The sequence below is a fragment of the Oreochromis niloticus genome, linkage group LG20, assembly GCF_001858045.2.
Source record: "Oreochromis niloticus isolate F11D_XX linkage group LG20, O_niloticus_UMD_NMBU, whole genome shotgun sequence".
Classification (NCBI taxonomy): Eukaryota; Metazoa; Chordata; class Actinopteri; order Cichliformes; family Cichlidae; genus Oreochromis; species Oreochromis niloticus.
Genome location: NC_031984.2, coordinates 24,164,650 through 24,183,897, shown reverse-complemented (window position 1 = coordinate 24,183,897; position 19,248 = coordinate 24,164,650). Strand labels below are relative to the sequence as shown.

The 19,248-nt window shown below is 40.7% G+C and overlaps 2 protein-coding genes across 5 annotated transcripts; one reads left to right on the top strand and one right to left on the bottom strand.

The window, feature by feature from the left end:
- The first annotated feature begins 638 nt into the window (after positions 1 to 638).
- Positions 639 to 5,731, top strand: ybx1 (Y box binding protein 1). Of its 4 annotated transcripts, none has more exons than XM_003444782.5 (8): positions 639 to 915; positions 2,722 to 2,785; positions 3,053 to 3,086; positions 3,187 to 3,276; positions 3,378 to 3,719; positions 4,265 to 4,350; positions 4,703 to 4,989; positions 5,386 to 5,731. In XM_003444782.5, the coding sequence occupies exons 1-7, from the start codon at positions 807 to 809 to the stop codon at positions 4,941 to 4,943; spliced, it is 966 nt and encodes a 321-aa protein (XP_003444830.1). In that variant the 5' UTR covers positions 639 to 806; the 3' UTR covers positions 4,944 to 4,989; positions 5,386 to 5,731. The 4 variants fall into 4 exon arrangements, with proteins under 4 accessions (XP_003444830.1, XP_013126596.1, XP_005478354.1 ...); XM_013271142.3 differs by having other exon boundaries at positions 4,265 to 4,362; XM_005478297.3 differs by having other exon boundaries at positions 640 to 915; positions 3,378 to 3,656.
- arhgef16 (Rho guanine nucleotide exchange factor (GEF) 16) lies at positions 5,575 to 18,106 on the bottom strand. The gene is made up of 15 exons (XM_005478298.4): positions 17,821 to 18,106; positions 16,578 to 17,204; positions 16,005 to 16,056; positions 15,094 to 15,257; positions 14,792 to 14,848; positions 12,184 to 12,344; positions 10,235 to 10,387; positions 10,021 to 10,150; positions 9,361 to 9,435; positions 9,153 to 9,245; positions 8,824 to 8,975; positions 7,892 to 8,077; positions 7,484 to 7,554; positions 6,720 to 6,821; positions 5,575 to 6,580 (listed from the first exon to the last, which is right to left on the bottom strand). Exons 2-15 carry the CDS (start codon positions 17,157 to 17,159, stop codon positions 6,441 to 6,443), a joined length of 2,118 nt encoding a protein of 705 aa, XP_005478355.1. The 5' UTR covers positions 17,160 to 17,204; positions 17,821 to 18,106; the 3' UTR covers positions 5,575 to 6,440.
- Positions 18,107 to 19,248: the final 1,142 nt, after the last annotated feature.

Sequence of the window (19,248 nt, the reverse complement as noted above, 5' to 3'; positions counted from 1 at the left end):
GGGTACGGCGTTGTAAAGATAGAAATAGTAATTAGTTAGATTACTTGTTAATGAAAAAAGTAACGCTGTTACTTATAACGCCGTTATTCCCATCATTGGTGCGCACACACACACACACACACACACACACACACACACACAGTATATCGATTTTTCATTTAACCAGCGTACAAAATGAAACTGAAAATACTTTAAACATTCAGGCATTGTCTTTCTTAATGGGCCCGTGTTTTTGTGTTTCTAGATCTCTTAAACTGCTGACTTTGCTCCGAATTTGAAGCATGCGATTACACGATAATCACACTATTTGCAATTTTATATATTGCATAATGATAACTACAATTATATTTTAAACTATATGCATATTAGGTCCAAATCCGTCAGCAGAACAAGATTTTAGTAAGTAGACACTGTTCCAAAACTGTCACGGTTATGCAGTCTGATTCGTCTGGCTCTGACATCATAAAGGGGTGGTGAGAATGGACAGGTACGGTTTCCTTTACCCAATCATTTTACCCAACGCGTTTCTGAAGCGAAATTGACAGTTACTCTGGCTAATTGGAACGCGAGTGTTTCCTGTTACACTTTCCAACCAATTAGAATGGCAGTTGGGCGGACCTCCGAGTAGGAACATTCCACGGCACCTCATCTCATTCTGCCCAGTTAGATCGGCAACGGGAGCGGAAAGAGGAAAGCAGAGAGCCCGAAGGCAGTAGCCCCCACCACCGCCGGCCCAGGTTACCATCTAGCACCGGGAAATATAGCAAAGAGCCGCCGCCGGCTGAAGCCATTACCAACAAGTAACAATGAGCAGCGAGGCCGAGACACAGCAACAACCGCCGCAGCCTGCTGCCGATGCGGAGAGCCCATCCAGCCCGGCAGCCGCAGCTTCCGCGGGGGATAAGAAGGTCATCGGTAAGACTGCTGGAGCTAGTTAAGCTAACTAGATAGCTAACGTGTTTTACGGCACAGAGGCAATGCGCAAAAGTGGTGCTGCTAATGTTGTTAACTCGATCCACAGCTCAGTCTACCTTAAACTAAAATACATTCGTTAGAAACGGCCGTTGAGCCGCACAACGTTAGCACATGTTAAGTAATGGTAGGGAAATTTTTATTTTAGCCAACGGGACCCAGTATAGTTTTGGCTAAAATTGAATTATTTCATGGGCTATGTTCTATTCAGTGTGTTGGCGTTTTCTAACGAGAAGCTTTCTAGGAAAAGTTAAACTAATCTTCTTTTGATGTCTGAAAAACGCTAAACGTTTACGTGCTAGCGATACAGAATTAAACTATCGGTTGGAAGCCAGACAGTGCAAGCTTTTTTTTTTATATATATAGTTTTTATACATCGCTGCTTTAATAGCTAACACTTTGGCCTTCATATTAAATAATTTTAGACGACATGAGTATTAAAAAGGTATTAATGAGGTATTTTAGACTTTCAATCTTTCCTGTTCATCGGCCTCCTCGCGTCAAACGTACGCCATAGAATGCCGTGGTACCGGGTGGCCGTCACGTAAATGGTCGCTGAAGTGGTTTCTGGCCGTTATCGGATCCTGTGTATATACGCCAACGTCGGTGCTGATTTTAGGCAGACAGTTAATGGGAAATCATGTATTAAAGTAATAAAGTTAACTTTAATGCCGTATTTGTGGAACACCGAAATATCCACTGGCTTTACCGGTTACAAATTATGTCGAAATCAAGCTAGCGTTAGCGACTTGCCGTCCTTTGTTCGCACGAGTCTTGCTCCCTGGTGAAATATTAAAAAAAAAAAATCTATAACACTCGAAACTATGTTCAGACTTTTAACTGTTACAATTAGCAGCGAATTATATTTGGATTTGATCGGAAATTCACCAGAGCACAACTGTCAGCGGTCGACTATTTTCGGTGGAATTGATGAGGTCTCGTTAGGGCCTAGCAATCGACCGACGGTTGCTGGCTTGTTTGCGAAGCTATGTTAGCTTAGCCAGCTAACTTGAGCTATTTACATGGCTAAAGAGGCCATCCAAAATGTCCGCCGTGTATTCCACTGATTTCTTTCGCCATTTCGTTGGTTGTTAATTGAAACCAGTATAACCGTGGCATTTTTTCTAATTTTTTTTTTTTTTTACGTGCTAAGCATTTGGTCACAATAGAAGCTGTCCGATGTGTTATGTTCATTTCCGCTTGCTGGCAGTAATCCAAGCACATGGTTCAGACCTTCTCAGCTACATAGCTATGCTAACAAGCCAGCTGAGCTTGCTAACATATCCGGGCGCGATTACCACGTGTGAACGCTCAGTAGTGCGTCTAAAATGGGGCACTAGGTCTGCTGTAGTTAAGTCAATGTGTTTAGCTACAGCGGCCTGCTATGATGATGTTGAAATCTTTGATTTGGATGGCATCACAGTAGAAAGGGACGTTATAAATAGGGGTAATGAAGTCTTGAAATTCACACGAGAAGTAATCTAGTCGGTACTCATTCGTGGTACTCGTGCATGGTGTTCGTGACGGTTCATACCTCACACCAAATGCAGCTGGCACAAGACACTCCTAAGCGCCGGGATCTATAATAGGAATGACAGTTGGGAGTTATATTTAACTTCCACATCAAACGTGTCACTTTCTCATGGTCTGTTCTTATTTTACACTTTGTCATTATTAGAAGAATTATTAAATACAGACATGTATCTAAAATGATCATTAATACATGTTCATTTTTTATTTTTTTTAAAGCAACAAAAGTCTTGGGTACAGTCAAATGGTTCAACGTCAGGAATGGATATGGGTTTATCAACAGGTAAGACTTCGCCTATCCCTTCTTTCCAAAGACCCTCATAACAGCTGTGTGTGTGTGTGTGTGAGAAAGAACATTCCCAATCCTATTATGGCTATGATTTGCTTACAAAGCTGCCCAGATGAATTATCTACTTGTCTCCAAACTGGTTGCATGCATCTATTAATCCTTACACTCATTCGCTTTGTTGTAGTCTGCAGAGGTATCACTGCTTTTTGTGGCTCAGTAGGATACTTCTAATGGTGTTCTACTTTTTTTTAATATTCATAGGAATGATACAAAAGAGGACGTTTTTGTACACCAGGTAAGCTTTGCAATATTGTATTTCTTTTTCATAATTTAACAAAAAATCTGATGATTATGGTGATTAGAAACATTTCAAACATGAAACATTGTGATTTCAGACAGCCATCAAAAAGAACAACCCGAGAAAATATCTTCGCAGTGTTGGAGATGGAGAAACTGTGGAGTTTGATGTAGTCGAGGGAGAGAAGGTAAGCTGTTCTTTGGTTAGTAATTCGGTTTTGTAGTCTGGCAGCTTCTAAAGAATGAATGTTCTCTAGTTATAAATAAATAAATATTACTGTGGACACAGGGAGCAGAGGCTGCAAATGTCACCGGCCCAGGAGGTGTTGCAGTCCAGGGAAGCAAGTATGCTGCTGACAGGAACCGCTATAGGCGGTACCCCCGAAGGAGGGGCCCTCCCCGTGGAGGAGAATATCCAGAGAACTACCAGAGTGATGGAGAGGGCGAACAAGGCAGCGGAGGACGTGACAAAAGCAGAGAGGGTGGAGAGAACGCCCCTGAAGGAGACTCGCAGCAACAGCAGCGCAGACCCACTTACCCTGGCAGACGGCGCTACCCACCATACTTTGTACGTAGACGATACGGCCGCCGGCCCCCGTACACCAACGCACCACGCGGAGAGATGACTGAGGTATGCTGTCACAGGCTACTATCCTGAACAGACACCCAGTTGTCCCTAAAGTCGGGACCGTAATATGATTATGTCATACTCGGCTCTTAACCCTCTCCTAACCCTCACGTGGTTGTGACCAATGGTGTATCGGGGGCCTTGCCAGTATTTTACAAATTGACTCTAATAAGGCCCCATAATTGTTACGGAGAACTACCTGGGACCTGATGAATGTAAAGACAAAGAATTACCACACACACACACACACACACACACACACACACACACACACTGATTACACCGAATTTTTGTTTCTGAGAAAAATGAGATCCGTATATGAGGACATTCGCTTTACATTTCAATAGAACAGTGGCAGTATAACATCCTCGTAAGTGGATATGGCCTTGTAGAGCAAAATTTAGTCTACACAACCCAAAATGTGATGGCCACATATGTGGACACCAGGTCCTAGGAGGTTAAGTTTGCTAGTTTCTTTAGAGTGGTGCATGTCACTACTGAACTATGGTTCAGAACGTGTTTGACCAGTTTGATCTGTTTGCTTTCAGGGAGGTGAGGGTGACGAGAACCAGGGAGGTCAAGACCAGGGCAACAAACCAGCGAGGCAGAACTACTACAGAGGCTTCCGACCAAGGTTCAGACCAAGGTTTGCATGTTGGCTTCACTGATGCAGGGCTGCAACAATAGGCGAATAAACCTTTGGGCTGTTTCCATCCTGGTCTTGTGTCCAGCAACAAAAATTTCTCTACTACTAATAAAAGAATCAAATAATCACCACATGTTTGGATAGAGAAGCTCTCCTTTTGTTGCAGCCTATCCCCAAATTGCAGCTTTCCAGCAGTAATTTGGTAGTCACTTGAATCCTGCATCTTGTTTTAGTAGAGGTTTTTTTTTTTTTTTTTTTTCTGCATGGTATTTTTATCTTGTAGTTAAGAGTACCATCATTGTTTGCTTAAAGCTTCTTCCTTTTTGCTTGTTAACTTTAGGGGTCCACCCCGTCCCAGACCGGTGCGGGACGTTGAGGAGGACAAGGAGAATCAGGGCGGCGAGGGTGGTCAGAATCAGCAGCCCCGCCAGCGCCGCTACCGCCGCAACTTCAATTACCGCCGCAGACGCCAACAGACTGGTGGCAAACCTGGCCAGGAAAACAAGGAGGCCAAGACAGGAGGTGACACATCGGCAGAGAAAACGTCCGCTCCCGAGGCCCAGCAGGGTGGGGCTGAGTAGGAAATAACCTGCCCACCGGCACCTACCATCTTTTACCATCGTCCGGGTGAGTCTGGGTCTGCTTTGACCATATTCTTTATGTCTGATTTCACATTTGTTCATCAGATTCAGCATCTGGGACTGAAAGCAAAATAACTAGGCAGCCTTACAGCAGTGTTTTGTAGAGCTGAATAGCTTGTCCTATACACTTTTTGGCTCTGTAGTGGACAGTCCGAAAGCCTGAGGTAATCTAGTGGATTTGATTAAGCAAACAGTCTGGCACCACTGAGCTCTATCACTTTTGTCTCAGTGCTGTCTGAACAGCAGCTCTGAATAGTATCTCTCATGATGCACTTTTTTTAGGCATTTCATTATACAACAGGCAAAATGTCTAAACCCAAATGGCTGGGAATGTTTAATAAAAACATACAGTGGACTAATTGCTAATGTTCTTCTTTTACAGTTTTTTTGTCAACAAGAAGAAACATCAAATAAGATCTGAGCAATAAAGATTTGACTTGACGATCGTCACAAGCTTGCACCATGCATTTGACCAGATTACCACCGATGGCCTGCAGAATCTATGCAGACTTGTTTTTTTTCCATTATTTTTATGTGACAGCTACAAAAAGTTTTGGGGAAACAGCAAATGTTTTTCTAAATCTGTCCTAAGTTTTTACACCAAATGGTTTTTAAAGATAAAATGGAATTTGATATCTGGTCAGTTTGACATTTTTAAATAACTTTTTATGTATTCAAACATTTTAACAAAATGCAAGCTCAAATAAAAGTCCAGAACCCAGGAAAAATGTTTGGAGTGGTTGCTGTTTTTATTTCAAGTATACAGGATATGAAAAAAGGCACAATCTAATTTCTCTTTCATTTACAGAGGACACAGTTTAAGGTTTTTTTTATTCCCCACTTCATATAAAGATGAGGGACTTAAGCAATGCTGTGGTTTATCATAAACTATATTTACAATGGTAAATGTTTAACCAGAACTTTGGTCACTTATTCACAGCACAATAATAAAACCCTTTGAAACATCTTAGACATTAACAGTGTAGTACCAGTACTTATCCACAAGATCATCACATCTAAAGATCATTTTATGGCAGCAAGGAAATTAAAATGCAGCTTTTAGCAAGAAGAAAATGGCTGGAGTGAGCTGTACAAGGTGACTAAAATGTACACGTGGCCAGGAAGTCTTTGTGCTGCACATTCATACAGGTGAAGAAAAAAAAAAAAAATCCTTACTGTTCAATTGTTCCTGAAAGAGATCGACACAGTTTCAAATAATGTGTTCTGATAGCCTGATGGTAGAGAGAAATGAAAGTCACAAGGTAGAAATAGGAACCTGAATCATCTCATCTGAGACCAGAGAATAGCATTAATGGTCAGTTATGGTTTTATCTGTGCCTAGTAAATGTTTTTCAGGCTGTTGGTAATGGACTGCTGGACCACATTGACTATAATTGATAGTTTGTGTTTAGTAAGATTCATCAGCAGTGCAGTCTCTCAGACGTTGGTCTCTTTGCGCAGACGCCTCATACGCTGTACATTGCTCTCTATTGCTTCAGGGTTGGTGATCTCTGTGGCACAGCTATTGGGAAACCAGCCCCTCACTCCATCTCGCATTCTCTCCCCGTAGCACCATCCTAGGAGAAGATGACTGTTAAGGTCAACTTAAAAGCACCTTACATTTTATTTTGTGCTCTTACAAAAAAGAACAGCAACACTCTTGTGTTTGATGGTGTGAAATTTGCATTGTATTACAGATAGGAAAGAATGTCTCACCCTCTTGTTTTTGTAGGACAATGACAAGCTCGGCTTCTTTCAGACCCAGTTCATCTGGCTCCTTTGGCATGTAGGATTTGGTGGCCTCATACTGTGGCAGACCTGAAGGGTAAATGGCAGTGAAGTTCATAAAACTGTATGTGGAACATCTTACTGTCCTACAAAGGAGTAGGAAAACTAACTTCTATCCAACGGGGTTTAAAATTACACCAAAGTACATAGCATAACTTCTTTTGAGTGGCACACCCTTTGATAACAAAACCGAATGTCAACAGCTATGCAACTCCACCTTTTATAATGGGTTTGCTGTAGATACGGTAAACGGACTGGTTCTTCTGGCACTTTTCATTTTTAAAATACCAATGCTTTAATTTGAAAACCATTTAAATGTCTATCTATTCTGATCTTATAGCAGCAAAGGTTACTGGCCGGGTAATCTTTGAATCATTTGGCTACATCTAAGTCAACAGAGGAACCAAAAACTTTTACTATTTGATGCTTTTTGAGTCTAAACGGTAGTAAGTCTGAATTATTGGAACGTTTTCTTGCAATGTAGTTTTTTTATGGATCAAAGTAAATCTAACAAGCTCAACCAAAGAAGAAAGGAACACTGCAGCTGTGTAAACAAATGTCGGCAAAACTGAATGCAAATCATCTGTTTTCTGTGCTGCACTGTGCTGAGGGAGTTCATAACAAATGAATAACATCTCAAGAAAACAAACACTGCGATTCAACTTACATTCTTTATAATAATACAAGCTTACCATCAGTATTAGTGGAGCCAACTGGCTCCCTGTGTTCTGTAAGAGCAACTATCCATCGTTCCCTGTCCACCCTTGGTAACAGAAAATAAATATAAAGCACAATTAAGAAAAAAAGAAAAAGACTACAAACCAGCATTTTTTTTACAGTGAAATTCTCAACATGGGAGGATCTTAGGCTGCCATTAAGATTCATGGCAGTAGAGAGCGCCAGACACAAACTATCAGATGTGGTCTTCGAGGTGGTAAATGTGATTTTGAATAAATAACTACTATCAGTATTGAAAGAAAGCAATACTTTAGAATCACATTGTGATATAAAGCATTAGAAGTTGTTAGACCTCTGGGTAAGTAAACTCTTCTCTGAGAGATTTATAGCTGAGCTTAAGAGGAGTGTGAAAGTCACAGTACCTGGATTCAGCCAGTAGGGAGATTTGCTCTGCTCTCCCTTCACTGTTCTTGCTCATCAGTAGTCTAAAAGAAAGGTAGCTGGAGTGGTTCTTGGGAGACATAGATGCCCTTTTCTCTCCATCCTCTCCCATCTCCACCTCAATATTCTGTAAAGTAGCGTAATCCAACACCACAAAACTCTCCTCACTGGACAGACAATTGGGAGAAAAACAAAAAACAAAAGTCCATCATATTGCAATTTTAAACTTATTGTGTCATCTTGCCAAACTTGCTGTGAAACCTAGTTTAGGCATGTGTCAATGTACCTAGATCCCAAGCAGCAAAAACTACATCACTTGATTGATAACGGTCTCTCCTACATACTATCACTTGACTTAAAAATTTGTCTAAATGACTCCAGTGTTGTGGGCGACTCCTTCCTCTGAGCTGACATTGTTTGCTTTCTCCCTAACTCAAAACAGAAAGCTGTAGTCAGTCGAGCTGACACGCTGAATGCAGGATTGAAGAATCTCAAGTATGCAAGCACCACATCCATACTCTTTCCTTGCTCTGTCCCTTTCCCTCCTCTCTTCTGTTTCTCATATTCAGTCAGCAGCTGGATCTACTTAGTATCCACTACAGTCACAAGGAAATAGCAAGCAAGTGAATTAAACTGTTAGTGGGTTTAAGCGTTCTCTTGCCCGCTTTAGCAGATGTCCAGCCAGGTTCTGCTGTACTCTACCATTATTTTAATTAATCTTTTAGGTGTCCACTACTCATGGTCCACCTGGAATCATCATAAGATACATCATTTGAATATTTGTCATCAAAATCAATGAAAGAACTCAATCAATACACAGGGAAACCCTTAAACTAATTCTGACAGTCATCTTTATACTCCGCTTCAAAATTTCCCACTGTATCCAGATTGTTGGCACTCCATTCCCACTCACCTCTTCTTCTTGGTAACAATCAGTACATCGCTGAAGACAAACAGGTAGTAGCTTCTGGTGCTGAAAGCCTTCCATATGCTGAACTCTTCAAGTGAGAGGCGCAGCTCACCGCGTTTCTTCAGCCACCGTGATGATGACACCAGTGGGAATGCCTGTCAGCATCAACAGATTTATCAATCCAGGGTAGCAAAGTGGACTCAGAGGTTTTATTCATATGCATTTTTAAATGACATTGTTATTTATTACTACAATCATTTAGGATATTTCACTAATCAATGTAACCATATGTATGTATCGGTGTATTCTTTCTTGACTGTGTGGAAGCACACCTTGATTTTACCAAAATCCATTTGTTTCTCGATGGTGTACATCTGCTCAGTTCGCTCCATCCGTCTAGCTCCATCATTGCAGCTAGTTACCAGCTGTTGGCATAATAATTTTAACAATAGCAGCATAAATGTCACAGTCCGCTCTCAGATGATAACTGTGAAGCTGCAGAGTGCTTTACATGCATCCTAGCTGAGCTGTGCTCAGTACCTTGTTGATGGAGTACAATGCCCAAATAGCAGCAAAGTACTGCGCTGTTCCTTGTGGAGTTTTCTGGCTGATTGTCTGAGGAGAAAACAAATACCAGTTACTCTCTTGTGTATTAGTTAACACTTAGTACAGAAGACCCTGACTGATATTCTGGCAGGGCTGATATACCAGTATCAGCATTTAGAATTGGTGAATAATTTAAATAAAAAAAAAATATTAAGAAAAAAAATGGATGGATGGACGGAGATAAAGACTTGGTAGAAACACCCTTCAACCAAGTTTATCCACCAGAGGGCACTCTGCGACTATCTTGCAACACTACAAAAACAATCAGCTGATCTCAGCAGAGAAGGGTAGAGCATAAACAAGCAATCCACGACTTGTTGAAATAGTAAACCAGAAATATTTTTAAACTGCATTGTCAGGGCTTCTGTTTATGTTTCATGTGTGTGAAAGAAAAAAAAATATTGGCCCAATGTATTGGAAAAAGAGAAAATACACACAGAACCTCCTGACCATGAACCCATTTTTTTCAGGTTCTTTGTATGTTCCACTCTAAAACTAAAAAAAGGAAAAACAAAAGTGCAAATTATACATCTCTACCATAGGAGCTGTGAATAAGAGCTTTTACTCATTTAGTAAAGCAAAGCTTAAACTGACATCCAGCAGTAGTGGCAGTCTGGTTACTCGCTGCATGGGAAGGATGAGAAAGGAGAGCATGGGCAGGCCTCTGCATTCACTGCTCATTTCGATTTGCTTCAGGTTCTCCTTGAACGCATTGTTACTTGACCTAAGAGATGCAGAAAGATACATGTTCATCTCATTTAGCCATGTTACTGGAGAAACTCAACAGCTTGCTTGTTCTTCTACTCACAGTAGCTTCTGCAGGGTCCTCTGCTGAAAGGTCTCGTTGGAGCAGTAGCTAATGTATGGCTCAAAGTGTTTACGAGCGTGGGTCTGAACAATGTCGCTAATATCCGTGATCACTGGGTTTTCAGAGTGACGTCGTTCAAGGTCCTCAAAAAACCTGATGATGGATTGAGAAGGAGAGTTCAGTAACAATTCAGACATAAACAGAGCGTGTTCAGGCTGAACTGAGTGTGACCACTGAACAGTTTACATTTCAAGATATCTGATGTATCTGATTTTACAGTACTGTGCAAAATCTTGTGGCACCCCCTCTGTTATATACATGTATATTTTACTCCAATAAGCCAGACTTCTGTGAAATCTTTTAAAGTCACCTTGATAAGTAGTTAAATAGTTATGTTTTTTTCCCCTCAACACTGACCAATGATTTATTCAAGCACAAAAAAAACCCACCTAATTAAAGGGTAGAACCAGTGTTGTATCTGCACATAACAGACTACTTACTAAAGAACCCATTTTGAACTAGGCATTTTTAAATAGGCACTTTGTTACTAGAAGCCTTTTGCAAAAACACAAACTAAAACCCAATTGATACCATTTCTTTAGTTGAAGGAATGAAAAACACTGTGATGACACAGTTTGACAGAAATAAAAAAAAAATTTCACCAACAATGCGATTCTCAAGCTATTAGCTTGATGGAATTATGAACACAGAAAAACGCCGTCAGATTTTGATCCACCATGTAATACTATTTGGAAAGCATCTGATCGGCAACAACTTCATTTTTCAGCATGACAATGATCTCAAACACAGTGCCAATGGAGTAAAAGCACATCTAGACAGACAAGCCCACAATGAAACACTAACGGTCTTGGATTGGCATCCCCAGAGTCCAGACGGAGTGTGGGATCATTTTGACAGAGAACAGATCAAAAGGCAGCCAACACACAAATAATAGCTTTAAATGTCCTTCAAGAAACCTTTTGAACTATTCCTGAAAACTACTTAAAGAAATGAGAAGAAGAGAATTTTTCTAACAAATTAAGAAAGAAGAAGTGGCTCAAGACTTTTGCACAGAACTGTATGTTAGTAAAAATCTATGACTTTGACACAACAATCTAAAATCAAAAATGACCTTTAAGTTACATCAAAGTATTTGGGATAAACCTATCACTTATCACAGAAATAGTTTGTGGCGATGTTAAGCAACTTTAGTAACAGGAAGAAATGACTTCTGACCTTTTTTCTCTCTGGGTTCGAACAGATAAATAACAAACATCAACATGAAAAACGACTTTTAGCCCAGCCCTTCAAAAGTACATTTTAAACAAACAAAAAAGGATGAAAATGACACCTGAAAGCAGCCTAGCCAATAAACCAACTACAGGACACACACACACACACACACACACACACACACACACACACACACACACACACACAGGCGGGTACTGTAACTGAGACAGCAGCTTCCAATGCACATTCACTAGTTTCACAGATACTGTTTTACTTGGAAACAGAAGAAGAGGCTCAAAGATGAAAGAGCATTTCTTTTTGTCAATAAAGTTGCTTGCATTACACACAGGCTGGTTTCAAACACATTATCATTATAAAGCCTGGGAATACCACTCTGAGCAGATAGGCAGCAGAACCAGTTTGACTAGCAAGTTTTAACATGTTTATGGGGCCTACAGGACACTACAGAAATGCTAATGGTAGTGTTAAACGGGAATTTTTGAATTAACATTTTTCCCCACATGAAACTATGTTTCAGATGAATTAGACATCACTGCTTTCTCCAGAAAATTAAAAGAAAAAATAAAACTAAGAGGGTCTTTTTGAAGTCAGTTTTTGAAATCAGCAAAATACAGTAAAGTTCATGAACTAGCATTTTATGGCCCCATTTTTACATACTGATATAACTATGAGATCCTTAAGAGTAAGGTGCTGACCTTTGACTAACGTCACGGATGACGGCAATATTGGAGAAGAGGTGATGGTGCTCTGTGGCCGTCATTGTCTTCCTGAGTGTTTCGCTTTCCTTGAAGTTGCGTACCAGGATACCCAGGCTGTGCAGGTATGAATGCTCTGAGGTGATGATCTCAAAAATGGCCTGTCAAGTGAAGACAACAAGTTACACAACCAAGTAAATTGGAATGAGCCATTCACTCTGCAACATGTACTTGCTGCTGTCAAGTTCTTTCACTTTAATTCACCATGTTCCTTATTTCGTGTGTGATGTAGTGAGTTCCTACATATCCCAGAATTCCTTTAGAGCGTTAGCTTTTTGCTCCTTCCTTTCAGAGAGATAACATCTTCTTACTGCATTCGGCTTTGTTGGTTTTATCACTACATTACAGCCAACCAGAAAACCCAGTGTGCAGCAGGTGACACATTATAAAACATGAGCTGTTGCTGCTGTGCATTCTGGTTTATCAAGGCTGCTGTGGTTTTAAAAAAAAATGGTGGCTCAAAGGTTGGAGCAATGCCTAAATCCAGTGTTACTATTGCAGATATTAATCTTAAAATTCACAGAACACTGAAGTTTAATGAATCCAACAGCAGACACTTCACCACTGCTTGATTAGTGACAGTGTATTTTCAGCTGTATGACAGAATAAACACTATGTTTTACATTATCTTAGTTTACCACTTGTGTTGTGGTTAGAACCTTGGAGGAACGAAGAGGTGGGAACGACACACCTTCCAGGAATGACCAAAGGGCATGAGCCAAGCTAAATCTAACAAGTTTTGACTTGAAGCTTTAAATGTCAATAAGTAACAGTAAGACTGCGTGGTGGAGTGGGTAAAGATCTCTGTTGCAAGAACCTGAAATCTGAAATCTTCATTACAGTCTATTACACTCAAGCTACAGTCTATCCACAAGGCGTGCAACTTTTTTTTTTTTTTCATTAACCTAAGCAATCCTAAATTTCAATAAAATGCTTTCATAGTTCCTAAAACATAATTTGGACGACTGCAGGAAACTGGTTCACCATTTAAAGTAGACCTATGAGGTGACCAAAAGTACAAAGGAGCATGATAAGCACCTGTGTATGAGACTGCCAGAGAATGATTACATTGACAGGGTGTGGCTTTATTCAGGGTCTGTAGTGCATACAGGGTGGACCTTTGCTATTGACACAACAGCTGACATCTCAGACGGCTGGTGAGGGAAAAATCCACCCTGGGATAGTGTTACACTGCACAGATAGTATCAGTTTGTGATGTTTGTTGGCTTTTCTGAAGTTTCTGGAATGAAATATAACTGGATTTGTTGTTACATTAACTTCATTTGAACCCACCTTAGCAGGTTCCTAGCCTGCTTAGAGAGCCTTTAGACAAATTCTATGAGAACAGGTTTCCATTCAGGAAATTAATTTAGGATTAACTTTCTTCCCCCTAAACAAAAACTCTGTGTATACTATTGAGCTAAATTAGAATTCTGACTTTTCTTACGACACCTTCGGTAATCATGTCCTGCTTGAATCAATTTAATCCCCTTTAAAAAAAAACCCCCAAAACAATTTCCTGTGTGTCCCTCGTTCTATTAAACTACAAAATGTCATAATAATCATTACATTAATAAATTGTAATCTAGTATAAAAAAAATATTAATAGTCACTGTATGTATGGCTTTCTTATTCTGGTATCAATCAGTTTTCATTGAAACCACATGCTGTGGCTGCTTTTCTTTCTATCTGAGTGAACAGAAGCAGCACAACACTGCTGGACTTTAAGTCACATCAAAGTATTACATCAAGTATAAAAAGTTGCCATTCTTATTCTAAACATTTTGGCTGAAATGGTTTGAACTTGTCAAATGTGCCATGTTTTATGGTTGCATTTATGGTTTAGCCACAGAGTTTTAGTGGTGTGCTGTTTTCTGTAGCACACCACAATCCCTCTCAGAAAAGGGGTCAGTAGTACTTGGAAGATGAGGGAACCGGTTAATCCAGCATAGCAGTGCCGGGGAAATTACCAAATTGGTTTGTATTGTAGTCATCGTGGACTTGTTTTCTTCATGCCCAGGCTTTGTGATCACCTGATCTGTACTGCTGCTGTGACACAGAGGTTTACTGGTCTCTCTGGATTCAGCCAACTGCACCATCCACCATCAGCTCATATTGTGGCTGTCACCCATACCTCTACTACAAAGACTGAGTTTGTGAAGTGATAAGGGGCAGCATCAGCTTAAATTTAAACTAATGATGATTGACCAAATTAGTTCATCCACTACTGCTGGATGTCAAACTACTCAGTTCCACAGCCTGCAGTGCACATTTCATTCATTGCTAAAAACATTTCATTACATGAACCAGATACCTTCAACAAGACAATATGCACCTACCCATTGTGTGCCATATTAAACGAATAAACCTAAACATACTCATTTTTTTTTTAACATTTCTTCTGGTCCTTAACCATGGCCATAATCTGTCACCTTCCTCTCTGTCCTCTTCTGTTGACAACTTAATCTGAGATTTGTTACACAGTAAAGTTAACACCTTTCCAGGCCAACCTGATATAATAAGCAGGTATGTAAGCACACACACTTACCTCCTGACGCTTTCGCTCCTGAGGTGTGACCGAGTCCAGAATACCGGTCTCCTTCACCTTTAAAAGCGATATAAAAAGAATCAATAGTTTGAACTAAATTTCTTTTGAAGATTTTTTTTAGACCAGTATATAAAACATATTCAGTACAGTAACACTAAGCTTTTACATCAGATAACTTTAATTCAAATTGATTAAAAAAAAGAAAGAAAGAAAGAAAGAAAGAAAGAAAGAAAGAAACCCCACAAGGTAAACAGACTGCTCTTAGCATATACTTGATTCCCTCATTGCATTTGGACATGTACCTGCGGCAGCTGGCTCCAGGTGAGCTGGGTTGGTCGGTAGTTCTTTATCACAATGCCCTGATCATTTGCAGCAGGCTCTGCCACCACAGACTCATCAAGGGACTCATCTTGCTGAGTGGACTGCAGCCCCCGCTCACGGATTTCCTGGTAGAGGTGTGGTGTAGCTGAGGACAACATCAACATCAAATTGAACTCGGAAGATTTTATAGTCTGACTCCTAAATGCACAGTTCTAAAAGCATCTACTCTCATGATCACGTTATGTGTGGATTTTGCTGTTTTTCACCCACAAATGTGCAAAAAAAAAAAAGTACATTAAAAAAATATAACAGATAAAATGACAAAGCTGGATTGTAAAACCATATTAAGATGGATTATTTGAGAATGAAAACGAGGGAGGTGAGAATGCATCAGGTAGACAGAGAGTACGTTAAATGTGCAGGTTAAAGATCGAAGAGGGAAAACATCGAATGATCCTCGAGGACTTAAAAAGAAGCAAACAAGCAAACAGAAGTGTTGTTCAGGCAGTTCTCAATCAGCTGCTTCAGTATCAGTTTTATAAACTGAGTTTTCTTCTCAATTCCACACAACTAGATCTGAGAGTTGACTTGAAAAATCATGTCTCAAAAAGGAGATGCCGCAGTGCCTGAAGGTTCAGGATAACCTTCAGGGCCCAGCAGGTATTTAACATGCCGGGAGTGTTTAGGGAGAAAGATTTCCGGTTCAGTCCCCTCCTTTCCAAGCTATGGCATGGAATCTATAGCTTTCTCTGCATGAGGTTTTCATCACTGAGCATAAGATTCATTTGCAATCTAGTTTCAAAATGTCAAACATAATTGGTATTTTCTGAGTATCTGAAGCCCTTTAACCAAATTAAGAGAGGCAGACAACGCGGCGCATGGGTGGACATACCATCTTTGAATGATCCACGTTGTCTCTGGTTCCTCTTTCTCCCCAGGGTTCCCTAAGAGACAAAACAGCAGTGCAGCCTGAAGTTACTGTGGAATAAATGTGTGTCATTGACACTGATATTTTTTCCTTTCTTTCCTCATTCTGCCTTTAACAAACTTCCTGAACACTAGTCTAGTCGATTGTGGAAACACGCCATCATCTTTATTACTAAAGTTGAATGTTGCTGACACTATCGGGTATTCCCCCTGTCACCTATTAAAAGGCAAGACTGCTCATTTAAGAACTTTGGTAGCTACACCAGACTGAAACAGCCTGACAGACCCAGTCGAAGTGTATGTGTTTAAAGGTCACAACTACACAAAGAAAATGATGCTGCACATGCTCCAAGTAATTGGAAAAGTTGAGGTATGATTAATTAGAAGGACTGGCTTGAATACCTGTTTTTCTATGCAATTCATAAGCTAATATCAAACTGTGCCATACATACAAGTTCTCATCTAATTTACAGTATATTTGTGGCAGATGGGCAGAGTACAGCACTATCTTTAGACCCCCTGGCCTTAGCTTATGTACCTTACGTCCATGGGTGCGAACTGGGGCAGGACTGGGTGCTCTGCCCTCTCTGACAGGTTTCAGTTCGGTTGCAGTTGCTTGTTCCGTCGCCAAGGTTTCAAAATTCAAGCTAATTATTGCCGCTCTGTATGACTGGTTCCTGCGGTTCCTCCTAATACCAAAACCTTCTCCATCACTGTCGTAATCATCCCAGGACACATCTGGCCTCGGGGTTGAGTGACGGCTTTGGTTTGCGCTGCTGGAGTTCTCCAGTCCCACTGGGAATGTCACCACGGTGGTGTGGTGTCGGTTTTTAGGCCGGCTGGACACTGCTAACTTCTTGGGGATCATTTGCTCCTTGCCAGCCTTCAACGCAGCAGGACTCGTTGTGCTCAGAACCACCTGCTGAGGCACCGCAAGCCTGTCCACTTTATCCTCCTCCTCATTCTCCGCCTGCTCCTTGGGTGTGGATGCTTCAGGCTCAGGTGTTGCGGAGCCTGGCAAAGGGCACTCATCACCCGACTCGTATATATGTAGTTCTGTGGCGAACTGATTCTCCACGATCTGAGGGACCTGGCAGTCCTCTGACTGGCTCTGAGACATGGCGTCCTCCTGTCCTAATGTTGGCTGGTCGGGGCTCTTCAGCAACTACAACAATGGACAAAGTACAGCATTGGCATAATGTATAAAGTAGGCCCTTAGATAGAAACAAGGCAACAGTCTGGCCCTAAATAATCTCCAGTGACCCACCTTGTGATCCAGTTCCGCTCTCACACAAGCATACAGAGTTTTGATACCCTTCAAATTCATATGAAGGGACTTAACCCATGAGTCACCACTTACTCCTATGCTGGCCTGTAAATCTGTGCGCCGAAGTAACCAAAAGAAAACAAAAACTTTTTAATAAGGTGGCTACTCCTGTGCTGTTCTGTGACCCACAAGCCCGTAATAACATGCGTACCTCTTATAAACACATTATTATAAATAAGCCTGGTGAAAGTCAGTCAGAAATCAGCTTTGCATGTGGGTTTCAAATATAAAATCCTGCTGCTCTAAATCCACTTTAAATGTTTTGGTTTTTCCGTGCATTTCGCCTTACATTCAGTCGCAAATTGATTTCCAATAACTTCGCTGCCTGTAAGACGGATTAGTTTGGGAGAGGGAAAAAAAAATGTCTGCCTCGCATTCCCACAGTTCAAAACAGCGAGGTGACACGAAGTGCAAGCAACACCGAGACTGGGAGAGGTCCAATAAACTGTCTTACCTGAGTGAGCAGAGCTTCTGACAGCAGCCTCGTTTACTCGCTGACAGCTCGGGTCAGTCCGCCGGTACTCCCGGAGCTGCTGTCCGACACGCAGAAAGAGTGCAGCTTTTACTGAGCAGCAGCTGCACTCCTCCGCCGCTTTCTGTCACATTCTTCGTCTTTACTCGCCCACTTCCTCCTCTGTTTGCAGGCGCCCATTAAAGCGAACCCCTTACGTCACTACAGGTGCGCGAGCGTCAATCAATCATTAATAAGCGACCGTTTCGATGAAAGCAGGACCACAGATCGCGAGAAAGCTTCTCACGGATAAGCAGCCTTATATTTAGCCATTCATATTTAACACCTGCCCCTGTGATGCTGGATTATCCTATTTACCAGTCTAGGTTCGGTCATACAAACCTTGGCTTTAAAAAAAAAAAAAAATAGAGCACCAAGCAGAATTTTGACATTTGACTGGTTGAAATCCATTTGCAAATACATAAAGATAAAGTGTTCCCTTTTGCTTAAACTTGTAATGACAAAAATAGTTTTTTCTGATTTTTGTTTACCTGATTGGTAACACATAGCTCGTTGTCCCCCCTCTAGTGACCAATAAGGGGCATGACACTCGTCACCAATTAATATAAGTGAATGGGTGTGTTCCTCAAACAAAAGTCCAGATTTTCATAAGCTTAACCAAATATGAGTCATTAATGAGTAATGCATTTGTTTTTTTAAATGATTATTATTAGACTTCAGTCATTTTTGTGTGGTAATCTGTTTTTTTTTGTACAAATAATTAAAAAATCATTAAAAAAACAACAACTCTTGTTTAAGCCTTGTTTGCACTTGCAACTTCCATTTGATTTTCCTCGCAGAAAATATCACCATTAAATATCCTCACATGTCACTAACGCTGAGCCAGCAAATCTTAGACTCATTTTGCTCAGAAGGTAGAGCATAAGCTGAAGGTCAGTGGTTTGATCCCTAGCTTCTTCACCCTTTATGTCAAAGTATCCTTGGGCAAGATACTGAATCCTGAATTTCCAGTCAGGATTGTATCCACTGTTGTGTTAGGGTAGGTTAAAAGAAGTGCTTGCGTGAATTATATCCAGCCTGGTGGGTGAATGAGTCTGGAAGTAAAGAAACACTAAACACTCGAATTCAGTAAAAAAGTGCTATATATAGTGCTGTGATAAAAAAAATCAAACACAAACAAATTTAATAAGATTCAAATTATGATTGATGATTTCATTTACTGAAGAAAAAAAAATCTGTTTAAACTTATCTGGTCCTATGTGAAAAAGTAATTGCCCCGCCTATTAAATTATGAATTAATCCTGTATAATCATGATGAATCAAACTGGGTTGAATTTTACTGGACACACTGAGGCCTGATTACTGCCAGATGTGTTTAATTTTAAAAAGCACTTAAATAGAACTTTGCAG